General features: G+C 41.5%; 1 protein-coding gene across 6 annotated transcripts in view; it reads right to left on the bottom strand.

Moving 5' to 3' along the window:
- The window catches only part of SETDB1 (SET domain bifurcated histone lysine methyltransferase 1), a 32928-nt gene extending 29351 nt beyond the window's left edge, over positions 1–3577 (bottom strand). For 3 of the 6 annotated variants that reach the window (XM_032302663.1, XM_032302666.1, XM_032302668.1), the window contains exons 1-3: positions 3228–3417; positions 2093–2363; positions 1138–1289 (exon numbers count right to left, since the gene is read on the bottom strand). In XM_032302663.1, coding sequence (XP_032158554.1) covers positions 1138–1289; positions 2093–2352 — 412 coding nt within the window. In that variant the 5' untranslated portion in view covers positions 2353–2363; positions 3228–3417. The other 3 variants (XM_032302664.1, XM_032302665.1, XM_032302667.1) reach the window with 3 other exon arrangements.
- Positions 3578–13227: the final 9650 nt, after the last annotated feature.

Here is a 13227-nt window from a genome sequence, read left to right as displayed (position 1 = left end):
AGAAGACTAAAGATTTGAGTAGATGTTTCCCCAAAGAACATACATAAATGGCAAATAAGTACGTGAACAGATGCTAAACTTCCTTAGGGAAAGCAAACTACAATCACAATCTGATACCACATACACAGCATAATGGCTAAAACACTGACAATATCAAGCACTGACAAGGATGTAAAGAAAGTAGAATCCCATACTTTGCTAGTGGGAATGTAAAATGGTATAGCCACTTTTGAAAATAGTGAGGCAGTTTCCTAAAAACACAAACATACACTTACCCTAAAACCTAGCAGTTCTACTCCTAGTTAGAATATCCAAGAGACATGAAACATAATGCCCATATAGTTATTCAGAAATGTACATAGCAGCATTATTCCTAACAGCCCCCAAAGTGCAAACAACCCAAATACTTATCAGTTAAAAAGTGGATAAAAACCTATGGTTTATCTATAAAATGGAATATTATTCAGAAAAAAAAGGGGGAGGAAACTATTGTGTACATCCAATAAGATTAATCTCAAAAATGTTATGCTAAGTGACAGAAACCAGATACAAAAGACAATAAATTGTGATTCTATTTATATGAAATTTCTAGAAAAGACAAAAAGCAAGCAGATCAGTGGAGCTGAAAATGGAAAATGTAAGCAAACAGGTATGAGGACTGTTTTTGGAATAATGCTAAGTATTCTAAAACTGGACTATGGACTACTAACTATCTAAAACTGGACTACTGTATAAATGTACTAAAACTCAAACTATACACTTAAAAGTGGGTGAATTTTATAGTATGTAAATTATACTTAAAAAAAAACCCCTCAAAAATAGACAAAACCAAACAATCTACCATTTTGCATAGGTGCTACCACATGCATAGGTGCTAAAGCCACCTATAAAGAAAAGGAAGGGAGTTCAGAATAGAGGTTACACAGAATGGGGAAAGGAAGGTCAGTCAATCAGGAAGTAGTATATAGAGGACATCTATGATACTAATAATGTTCTATTTCTTTTGGTAACAGACAAGTCCAACAGTTTGGAATATGTAGTCAGTGACAATGGTTTCTCCTTTCTTCTTTTATTTGCCTAACTTCTTGTCTTTCAATTTCTATCCTGAGACTTTCTACCTGGAACCTTATCTCTTACCTGAATCAATACTGAGGACATCATCATCTTCATCAGGAATCTCGATTATTTCTGTAGGTCGGGAAGCTTCATCCTCAGAGCTACTGTCCCGGTATTGTAGGCCCAGTTTGGAATAAAAGTCCTTCACCAAAGACTCACAGTTAGTCACTGCCCTAATATTGGAACACATGTAGAAAAGGTCAAAGCCAGCAGAAATAGGTGTAAAAGTCAACAGAATTTATATATATTTAAACATACACAAGCTTCAATTTAAATAGGCCAAGTGTTTCTGTTTAGAATTCATTTTTATTTTTTAAGTAGGCTCCACGCCCAATGCGGACCTTGAACTCACCACCCTGAGATCAAGACCTGAACCAAAGTCAAGAGTCGGACGCTTAACCAACTGAGACACCCAGACACCGTCCATTTAGAATTTAAAATGCTTTTCTCATAGAAAAATGTCTGAATCGTGGTTTCTGGAGTAGTTCCTCAAAAATCCAAAAGAAGCCCTGAGTATAGTCCTGTCTACCACATCTCACCATACCTTGTTAACTGAAAATGTGTCCTAAGTGACAACTAAGGTACCAGACACAAATCTTCTGGGTATTTAGGAGCAGATACAGGGCTCATGCTCCACTGTTACATAAGACAGCCACACTTTACAATCCTCACTCCCTAGATCATCCTACTAAGAAAACAAAGCAATTGTTTGGAAGCAGAGTAGAGGAGAAAGAAGAAGAAGGGACTCAAGATCTGGACTCCTCTATTGCTGACCATACATTAGCATCTGATAGATGAATATTCTATATATGGGTGGTTGTGAGGTCAGATTTTGGACCCTAACCTATGAGGAAGGGGAAGGTTCTACACATTTGTACCTTGTAAAGTAGAAAATGCTTGGCACAATAACATGAACAATTATACTTCTAAAATGTCTGCCCAAAGGGAGATTTCCTATTTCCCATGTAGTCCTCACCTGGATGCATCATCAAAGAGCTGGTCAACATGGGCCACCTCAGATTCCTTCTGTATCACCCACGTTTCCAACTCTGCTAGTTGCTTCTTACGCTGCTGTACACAGTCCATCTTTTCTAGTTCTTCATCAATGAACTGCCGAAGTTCCTCCATTGAGATACCCAGCTCCTCCACCACTGCTTGCTGCAGTTCTGCAATCTCTTCAGACTCCACTGCAGCTGTTGCTGCATCCAAACCAATGCACCCAGGAAGGGAGGACATGCTGTTGTCCTCTAAATGGAACATAAAACTAAGATTACCTTTGGAGTCATAATCACCAAATTTCAGTACCCTAATAAAACTCATTCCTACACAACTAGTTATTCAAATACAGTTAAGTTTGATTCTATGTTCTCTCCATTCTCCTGTATCTGACGCTAAAATTTTGCAGCATTCTTATCCTATAGACTATGGGCCTAAGATTTAAAGGTTTGAGGGGATGGAGAACACATATTATGCAACAGGGAGCTACCGAAAATGTTTTAGGAAACGGAAGAGAACCAATTTACTGAGGAAGGTATTTCTGTTACCTGTATTCCTTAACTCACTAAAGAGATCAATCTTGTTTGCAGGCTATGCCCGTTTGAACACTTATCTCCAGCTGGAGGGGAGCGGTTAATCTATAACTCATTAACTGGTCGTTTCCTCTTTAACTACTTGTTCGCCTTACGGTACTTAGCTTCTAAGTGGAAATTTACTTTTTTAAAAGTCTACTAACACTTTAGGCATACAAAAGCGAAGAGGTTTCCCCAAAGTAAAGGGAAATTAAAGCAATCTGGGAATAAAACGTGGCTACCTAAAAAATACAAAGAACTGGAGTTAACTGCCTTTTTTTTTTTTTTTTTTTAAATCAAACGGTTAAAGCAAAACTGATGCCAAAATGCCGTGCGACCCCAGGGCCACTTCTCACCGCCTCCATTTTTCCTTCGCCCGCACAGCGCCCCACCCCCGCGCTATCGTTTTTGGGGGTGCGTCCCACCCACCCCCGCAAACCCAGCGCAACCCCGCCCCCGCTCGCCTCTCGGGGAAGACTTCCTTCCACCCTCGCCCAACCTCCTCCCACAAACATTCCATACAGGCCCCTGGTCTCCAAATACCTCAATTAACAGTATTTCCCACAACTCCCTGCTTCCAGCTACAACAATCCTTTTTCACCAGCCAAACCCCACACTCGAGACTCAGGGGTCGGCCTCGATGGGAGAGTACGAAACCGTAAACGAAAGGGAGCAGGGGGAGGGGAAGAAGCGTGAGGGAGGGAGGGAAAGGGAAGCGAAACAGACGCCCGGAAGCAAACCTCAGGTGCTGTTCCGGTCGCCAAGACGGTAGCCTAACGGGGTCAAACCCAAAAGCCTCAGACGCCCCTCAAGGCCAGGAAAACTCAGCCAAGTACGCATGCGTTAAAGCAGAGCCGTCCCGGGCGCACGTGGGAGGCAACTGGCCGGGTAAAGTAGGCGTGGCATGGAGTATATTGTAGAAGCTCCGCCTCTTCCGCCACCCCCAAGTAATGGCAGCAATATTAAGTTTATTGTATCAAGACTCCGTAGGCAAACACTTAGGTTTAGATTTCTTTTTCTCACCCATTGGTTTTCTTACACAGGTGCTACAAATTGTAACAAGTGGAGGAATATTAAGATGTCATAGGAAAAATGTGATAATATCCTCTCCTCCCTCCATCACTTATTCCTGGTTCTGAGGTAAAATAGTTTAGTTTTCTAGGCTTGTGTGCACAAGATCATGAATATGGATTTTTGGTTTTTTAAAGATTTTATTTTTAAGTAATTGACCCCATGTGGGGCTTGAACTCACAACCCTGAGATCAAGAGTTGCGTGCTCAGTGTGCCTAGGTGGCTCAGTTTTTGAATCTCTGCCTCCTGCTCAGGTCATGATCTCAGGGCTCCGTGCTCATGGGGAGGCCTACTTCTCTTTCTCCCACTCCCCCCTGCTTGTGTTCCCTCTCTCACTGTCAAATAAATAAATAAATAAAATCCTTAAAAAAAGAGTTGCATCCTCTGCCAGCTGAGCCAGTCAAGCATCCCTGAATGTGGATTTTGTTTTATTTTGCTTTTATTTCACATGTGGACATCACTTGAAGTCAATAAAAACTGTAATATTTGTCTTTCTGACGATTGGATAATACCTTATAGTGTGGCTAAATCATATTTAGAAAGATGTTCTCAGGGGCGCCTGGGTGGCTCAGTGGGGTAAAGCTTCTACTTTCGGCTCAGATCATGATCCCAGGGTCTTGGGATCAAGCCCCGCATGAGCCCCCACATTGACCCCGCATCGGGCTCTCTGCTCAGCCAGGAGCTTGCCCCCCCTCCTCTGCCTGCCTCTCTGCCTACTTGTGATCTCTGTCAAATAAATGAATAAAGTCTTAAAAAAAAAAAAGAAAGATGTTCTTAGTTTTTAGCTACTACAAATAGTACAACAATAAGTTGTACAACAAGTTGTACTATTTGAAGTAGTAGTTTTATTTTTGTTGACGATTCCCCCAAATGGAATATAAATAAAAAGAATGCATATACATATACACACACATACATACACATACTTTTTTCATTTTAATACAATCCACTGTCAAATTACTATTCAAAAAGGTTGAAATAGTTTTTACTCCCACTAGCAAATCTCTGAAAGTATGTTTCCCCACACCCTCATTAAGATTGGATGTTAACTATTTAATTTTTAAGCATTTGATAGGTCTTAAAATAATAGCTGCATCAGGATAGACTAAGTTCTGTTGTGGAAACAAACAATTCCAAAGGCTTACAACAAAAACCAGGTATTTCTTGTTCACGCTGCTAATCATCTCTAGTAAGCCGACATTGGAGCTCTGCTAGATTATCTACTCAGGAACTCAGGCTAATGAGTAAGTCAGGCCAGAGGGAGAGACCGCTAACGGTCTCACATTGGCAGTTAAAGAGATTCAGGACACTTTTGTTAATAACTCAGTTGTTCTGACTGAGTCATAAGGTCCTACCCAACCACAAGGGGGCCAGCCAGGAAGAACAGTCATGTCTCATATCTGGAAGGGGAGAGAATGGGGTGTATTTGATGAACCAGCACTATTGACTACTACCTAATTTCACTATTGCTTTAATTTGTTCACTATCTTTATACTACCCACACCTAACTTCATTTAAAAGGTATAAACCAGAACCATCTGTGTAATAATGGAAACAGGGCCAGGCAGCCTAGAAATCCTCTCCTTGTGACCACATTTTATCTGTGTTCATTTCACCTGTCCACCAGTTTCCTGTTAAATCCCTATTTCCAGTTGTTAAGACACTAGGAATTGAGGTACAGAGACATGAAAGTGTCCTCTAGATATTACAAATTCAGCATGTTCCTAACTCATCTTATTGTATTATTTTCTAATGTGAGCTAGAAATTTTAGATATACCACTCCCTATAAAAGACACATGCATGGGGCGCCTGGATGGCTCAGTGGGTTAATGCCTTTGCCTTCGGCTCAGGTCATGGTCCTGGTGGTCCTAGGATCGAGCCCCACATCAGGCTCTCTGCTCAAAAGGGAGCCTGCTTCCCTTTCTCTCTGCCTGCCTCTCTGCCTACTTATGATCTCTGTCTGTCAAATAAATAATAAATAAAATCTTAAAAAAAAAAGACACATGCACACACATACTATATTTATTGAATGTTTACTTCCTACCAGGCACCGTTCTAAGCACTTAACAATTATTAATTTATTTAATCCTCACAACAGTCCTATAAGGGAAAAACTATTATTGCCTCTTTTTTATGAGTGAGAAAACTGAAACATATAATTACATTAAGTCTCAGAGCTAGGCAGTTTGGCCCTAGAGCTTATGGTCTTAAACCATTATGCAATACAGTTTGCTTATCCTAGTTTGGAGATGTTTATCGTATATTTTTCCTCCTTTCTTTTTTAATTTTACTGTTCTTGTTTGGTTCTCATATCTTCCCAGTACAGAATAGCCTTTTAATTGGTAGCCTTCTTGTAGGACTGCCCATAGAGCTTTTTTATTTATTTTTAAAAAGATTTTATTTATTTATTTGAGAGAGAGAGTGCGCGGTGAGGCGTGAGGGGCAGAGGGAGAAGCAGACTCCCTGCTGAGCGGGGATCCTGATGCAGGACTTGATTCTGGGACTCCAGGATCATGACCTGAGCCGAAGGCAGTTGCTTAACCAACTGAGCCACCAGGGTGCCCCCACACAGAGCTTTAAAATACAGTTCTGATCATGTCACTCCCCTGCTTTAAAACTGTTTTCTTTACATCTATAAAATAAAGTTCAAACTTCCCAGTACAATATTTGAGGCTCTTCAGAATTTGTTACTGACTTAGCTCCCTGGCCATATTTCCAATTTTTCCCTTTATACTCTGGGTTAAGTGCTATTTCCCCAGCATTACACATTTCACTTTTACACCTCCATACCTTCGTTCATTGTGGTCTGTCTTCTGAATTGCCCCTTCTCTTCCTGTCTGCTGTAATATGAATTCTTTAAGGTCCAACTCAAATGTCTCCTCTGTGAAGTTTTAATAGACCAGCATTTGTCAAATTTTATTGTGTATCAGAATGGCCTGGAGGTTTTGTTAAACCACAGATTGCCATCCCCACCCCACCCTTGGAGTAGATTTGGGTGGAGTCTGAGAATTTGCAGGACTAACATTTTCCTAGTAATGCCTGTGCTCCTGGTAAGGGGACCAGAACTTAAGAAACACGTATTATATGGACTCACCTATATGCACAATCTAAAAATCAAATGAAGAACAGAAGCAGACTAGTAAGTACAGAGAACAAACTGGTGGTTGCCAGAGGGGAGGCACTGGGGGGCTATGGGCAAAACAGGTGAAGGGGTTTTAGAAGTAAGATCTTCACAGTGTGCCCAACTGGCTCAGTGGAGAGAGTGTGACTCTTCATCTCAGGGTTGTGAGTTTGGGCCCCATATTGGGTGTAGAGATGACTTAAATAAGTAGACTTAAAAAAAAAAAGAGGCATGAACTTCTAGTTTTAAAATATATAAGTCAGGTTCCTGTGTAGCACTGTTGTTTAAGGGTCTGCCTTCAGCTCAGGTCATGATCCCAAGGTTCTGGAATGGAGCCCCAAGTCACCGACTTCCTGCTCAGTGGGGAGTCGGCTTTTCTCTGCCTGCTGCTCTGCGGACTCATGCTGACTCTCTCTATCAAATAAACGAATAAAATCTTAAAAAAAAATTGCTAAGTGAGAAGAGCAGATGTAGAAAATGGTATATAGCTGCTGTTATTTGTATAAATAATAAATTTCAAACAATTTTTTTCTTGGGGCACCTGGGTGGCTCAGTCCATTAAGCACCTGCCTTCAGCTCAGGTCATGGATCTCAGGGTCCTGGGATAGGCTCCCGGCTCAGCGGGGAGGCTGCTTTTCTTTCTCCCTCTGCCCTTCCCCCTGCTCATGCTCTCTCTTTTTCTCTCTCTCTCAAATAAATAAATAAAAATTTTTTAAAAACCATTTTTTTCTTACATATACATGAAAGATCCCTGGAAGGATACATAAGAGATTAATACTCATTGAGAAGAAGGCAAATGGAAGGTGGCAGACAAAAATGGGAGTAAGGGTTTTCACAGTACACTGTTTTATACCTTTTGAATTTTGGAGCATGAAAATAGATAGTTCATTCAATATTATTACATTAAAAATTAAAAGGAAAGGAACATGCCTGGAAAGATACACCCTCATGTGTGCAAAAACAAGCTACCTTAATAGCAGTTACCTTAGGATAGAAGGATTGGGAAACATGACAGCATCTAGGAACTTCCTGCATTTTTTACCCTTCAGTAATGTTTTTGCTGTTATTGTTGTTGTTTTTAAATATTTCACTTACTCATTTGAAAGAAAGAGAGCAAGAAAGAGAACATGAGCAGGGTGAAGGTCAGAGGGGGAAGCAGACTCCCTACTGAGTAAGGAGTCTGATTTCGGTCTTGAATGATCCTGGGACTCCCAACACACACAGACACACACTTTATAGGTTTTAAACACTGGAAAGTGGCCAATAAAATTTCCCAGACTGATTACACCTGTCAGTTTAAAGTGAGTGAAAGGAATGTTTAAGGACATCAGATTAACAGAGATAATATGAGCAATAAAACCAGAGATATACCCTGCCCCCCCCCGCGCGCAAAACCAGCAACAACAACAATTAAAAAAAAAAAAAAAAAAAAAAACAACCACAGAAACCAAAAGTATGTGGATTGCAACTCCCTGAATCCACACAGCAAGGACGATCTAGCCATAGAGACTGGAAACACTCTATTGACCAGTGGCTAATCTGCCCTTTCCCCTGAACAGCATGCACATTAGACCTGTGAGTTGGCCTTGGGTCAGTCCTCCTTTCTTTTCTTCCACAGATAATTCACTTCTGGCTGCTGCATTTTTTTTCTTAGGTTACTGTAGAAACTAAAACCTGTGATTCTCTTGCAGCTGCATATTGATGCTCTCATTAATCATGCTTGCATTTTATTTTAGAAGGTGGGGGAAAGGTGAGTTCCCCCTGAGCTCCTGGAGGGGATACATGGGAGCCTTCATGCACTGACACCAATCTTAATCTGCTTGCCTTTGACTCTGTTCTGCATTTTGTCCTGAATTTCTTTTTATTGAAACAGTGTACAAACCATCTCTCTCCCCCTCCCTTGCTCTCTCTCTTTCCTTGTTTAACCAGTATAGCACCAGAAGAGAGTTCTTGTGAAGGCAAAGTCTAGTACCACATTGCCAACCTGCGGTTCCCCTGCCTCCATTTTCAAATAACCCTGGGGACTTACTCAGGCCAAGAAGTGGGCAATCCTGTTTCCAGGAGTCAGAAACAGAGTCAATGATCAAATCTCTACTAACAGTGCTTATGGTAGGTTTATGTCTCCATACCATTCGGTATGGGTGTTAAAGCCTGGTTCAGCGTGGTCCATGAGAAACATGTCACCTCTGAAATGACTGCATGCTAGTCCAAGTCCCTGCACAAACACAAGTGATGCCCCACACTTAGATTCCAAGATTATGGCTCTCTGAATTTGCAGTCACGTGCTAGGTCCCTGTTGCCCAGAACATTTGGCCAGCATGGCTGAGCCTGAGAGCTTTTACATTCACTATCCCTATTACTTACTGGGCCAGACTCAATCTTCTTCAGCCAGACCTGTGTTGGGCCTTGGTCCGTGGCCTCGCTGCCCTCTTTCTTCCAGTGAATTCTCTTATGGACTTTCCTGTCAGTTGGCTATAGTCTACTATACCAAATTTCCCTAACTTCAGACTTTAGAGAGTACAGACTATGATTTCCTTTCCTTTTCTTTTAAAAGATCCCTGGGATGATGATGATAACCACTACCATCATCACCATGTGTTATGTACATGTTGCCTACGATTCCCATAATGAATTACAACAGACTCATTTGGTTAAAACAACAGAAATTTATTCTCTCACAGTTCTGGAGGCTAGCAATCTAAAATCAAGGTATTGGGCACCTGCTCAGTTGATTAAGTGACTGCCTTTAGCTCAGGTCATGATTCCGGAGTCCCAGGATCCAGTCCTGCATCAGGTTCCCAGCTCCAGACTCCAGAGGGAGTCTGCTTCTCCCTCTGACCTTCTCCCCTCTCATGCTCTCTCTCACGCTTTCTCAAATAGATAAATAAAACCTCAAAGAAAAATAAAATCAAGGTGTTGGCAGGGCTGAGCTCCCTCCAAAGGCTCTGAGGCAAATATTCCCTTGTTTCTTCCAGCATCTGGTGGTTCCAGCCAACGGTTCTTTAGTTTGTGGTTGTGTGCTTTCAGTCTCTGCCTCCATCTTCACATGGCATTTTCCTCTGTCTTTCTGTATCTTCTCTACTGTTTTTTATAAAAGCCATTTGTCTTTGGTCTTAAGGCTCACCCAGATAATCCAGGATGTTTATCTTGAGATCCTTAATTATATCTGTAAAGATCCTTTTACCAGTGGCACCTGAGTGGCTCAGTGGGTTAAGCCTCTCCGCTCAGCTCAGGTCATGATCTCAGGGTCCTGGGATTGAGCCCCTCATTGGGCTCTCTGCTCAGCGGGGAGCCTGCTTCCCCCTCTCTCTCTGCCTGCCTCTCTGCTTATTTGTGGTCTCTTTCTTTGTCAAATAAATAAAATTAAAAAAAAAAAAGATCCTTTTACCAAATAAGGTCACTTTCATAGGTTCAAGGGTAAGGACATGGTTGTATCTTTTGGAGGGCCCCTTTTCAATCTCCTAGATGTTATTTTATAGATGAAGTGTTGTGGGGTGAAAAAGAATGAGGGATTCACTAAAGGTAAATGACTCCCCCTCTGTCACAGAGCTCTACCCATTTGAGAAAGGCAGCAGATTTTACAAAACCATACACACTAAAAAGCTCCTATTAAGGGCACCTGGGTGGATCAGTCGGTAGGCCTCTGACTCTTGGTTTCGGCTGGGATCATGATCTCAGGGTCGTGGAATTGAGCCCCTTATGGAGCCTGAGACCAGAGTAGGGCTGCGTGCTCAGCACGAGTTTGCTCGGGATTCTTTCTCCTTCCCCGTCTGCTCCTGCCCCACTCATCTCTCTCTCTCTCTCTTTCTCTCTCAAAGAAATGCATAAATTAAAAAAAATTTTTTTTAAAGGTCCTTTAAAGGTTTTTTTAAAGGTCCTTTTAAAGGTCCTTTTTTAAAGGTCCTTTTAGACTCTTTGTTCCTGCTGGCTTTATATTTGCTAAACTAAAGGGATCATCTCCTAATACTGCCTTTAGGAGTTCTGGCTTTCGGTAGGACTCACCAAGTATCATTGTATTACATTACATCATACAGTTATGTCCAACTATTGTATCTTAAGGACACTTGATACTGGAGAGTTGAAACCCATGGCCTTATTTTAATCAGTGAGTTCAGCCTGTCTCGATCGTATTTTGTAACCATTTCCCTGAAAAGGAACAATATAAATTGGCTCGTGTTTCATCCTTTCTGTGATTTTCAACTCACCCTCATGTGCCTATTGTGGAATGCAAGAATGAGAAGGCTGACACACAGAGAGGTGAAATAATATGAAGTCTGGGTCCTAAATATCTGGACAGTAGATTTCAAATCTCCTGGGCTGGAGAGTCTATCAGGCTTTTTCATAGTTCAGCTCAGAGATGGTTCCGTGGTTGGGGAGCTGGCCTCGTAGGGATTCTTCACCAACTTGGCACACCGGAATATCATCACAATTAGGAACAGAAATAGAAGGACAACAAAGGCAATGGCAAAGCCTTTGTCTACATCAACACTGCTAGACAGGTTTGAATCATCCATGGGAACACACGCCTCTTTACCCTGGTTCAGCTGTAGCTACCTCCTCAGGTATATCTTCAGGTTTGTCATATTCCTGGACAAAAGGGGTCAAAACAAAGTTTATTGGTTTGCATGTGTATGTATGTGTTTTCTTAATAACATTATGTTAAAACCAAAGAGGGCTTAGAAAAACAAAAACAAAATAGCAAGATTTATTTAAGAAGCGCTTATGAAACTGATGAAGTTAGTATGAGTGATTTTCAAAATATATACACACATAAAGCACAAAATTGTTGGAAAATTACTCCAAAGCAGAACATGAGCAAACATGTATAACTCAGACACCAGCTGGGACTTCCTGGCCCTGTAAGATCCAGGTAAAACTGTCTTAAATATCCCAGTTCTGTGTTAAGTACAAATCCCTCTCTATGATTTTTTCAAATTCTGAGTACTTATTATAATTAACTTGTTCTGGAGTCTTAACATAAAGACTATATAAACATAAAATTATTTTTCTTTTTTTATTACTTTTTAAAAAGATTTTATTTATTTATTTGACACAGAGAGAGAGAGAGTGAGAGAGAGAGAGCACAAGCAGAGGGAGCCTCCTTCTCCCTCTCCCTCGGCCAGCCCGTCTGCCGCTCCCTCTGCTTGTGCGCGCGCTCTCTCTCTCTCAGTGGATAGAGCAGGAAAGGACAGTGAGAAAACGAAGACACTAAAATTTTAAGTCATTTATAAGAAGTTCAACTAGGAAAGAAAGAAGAGAAGTCAAAGAGCAGTTAAGAGCCTATTGCAGGGGCGCCTGGGTGGCTCAGTGGGTTAAGCCGCTGCCTTCGGCTCAGGTCGTGATCTCAGGGTCCTGGGACCGAGTCCCGCATCGGGTTCTCTGCTCCGCGGGGAGCCTGCTTCTTCTCTCTCTCTGCCTGCCTCTCTGACTACTTGTGATCTCTCTCTGTCAAATAAATAAATAAAATATTAAAAAAAAAAGAGCCTATTGCAGAATCTAGCAAAGGATTCCATTTTTTAATTTTTTAATTTTAAAAAAAGATTTTATTTATTTATTTGACAGACGGAGATCACAGAGGCAGGCAGAGAGAAAGGAGGAAGCAGGCTCCCTGCTGAGCAGAGAGCCCGATGTGGCGCTTGATCCCAAGATTCTGAGATCATGACCTGAGCCGAAGGCAGTGGCTTAACCCACTGAGCCACCCAGGCGCCCCGCATTCCATTTTTTTTTTTTAAAGATTGTATTTATTTATTTGTCAGAGAGATAGAGAGAGCACAAGCAGGGGGAGCGGCAGGTAGAGAACCAGACTCCCAATGCCGGACTCGATCCCCCCAGAACCTAGGATCATGACCTGAGCAGAAGGGAGCCACTTAACCAGTGAAGTCACCCAGACGTCCCAAGGATTCCATTTCAAAGGCAGAATGAAAAGGAATCAGGTAGGATGCATCTGGTTGTAAGTGACAGAAAAGTCCACGTAAGTGATAGTAAACAATATGTAGAATTTATTAACTTATGAGGCAGAAGTCCAGAGTAAGGTTAACTTTAGCTATCATTAGATCCAGAGATTCAAGTTGTTATCAGGGTTCTGATTTTATATGTCTACCACTTTCACCTTTTTCTGTGCTGGTTTTCTATACAGGCTGACTTCCCTATGGTAGCAAGAATGGCTCCAACAAATCCCGACCTCTCATATGCCCTCTTCACAGTATCTCTTCCTCCCGATTCCAAAGGAAGAAAGAATACTTTTGTATTGGTCAAGATTCTTGTTTGCAAGCAACAGAGACAATCTCCCTTACCTAAGCATAAAAGTATTTATTGCAAAGAGACCAGGTCCCATCCAGAATGAAGTAGAA

Source organism: Mustela erminea, chromosome 10 (assembly GCF_009829155.1).
Source record: "Mustela erminea isolate mMusErm1 chromosome 10, mMusErm1.Pri, whole genome shotgun sequence".
NCBI lineage: Eukaryota > Metazoa > Chordata > Mammalia > Carnivora > Mustelidae > Mustela > Mustela erminea.
The sequence above is the reverse complement of the archived record's forward strand: the minus strand, read 5'-3'. Positions and strand labels throughout refer to the sequence as shown.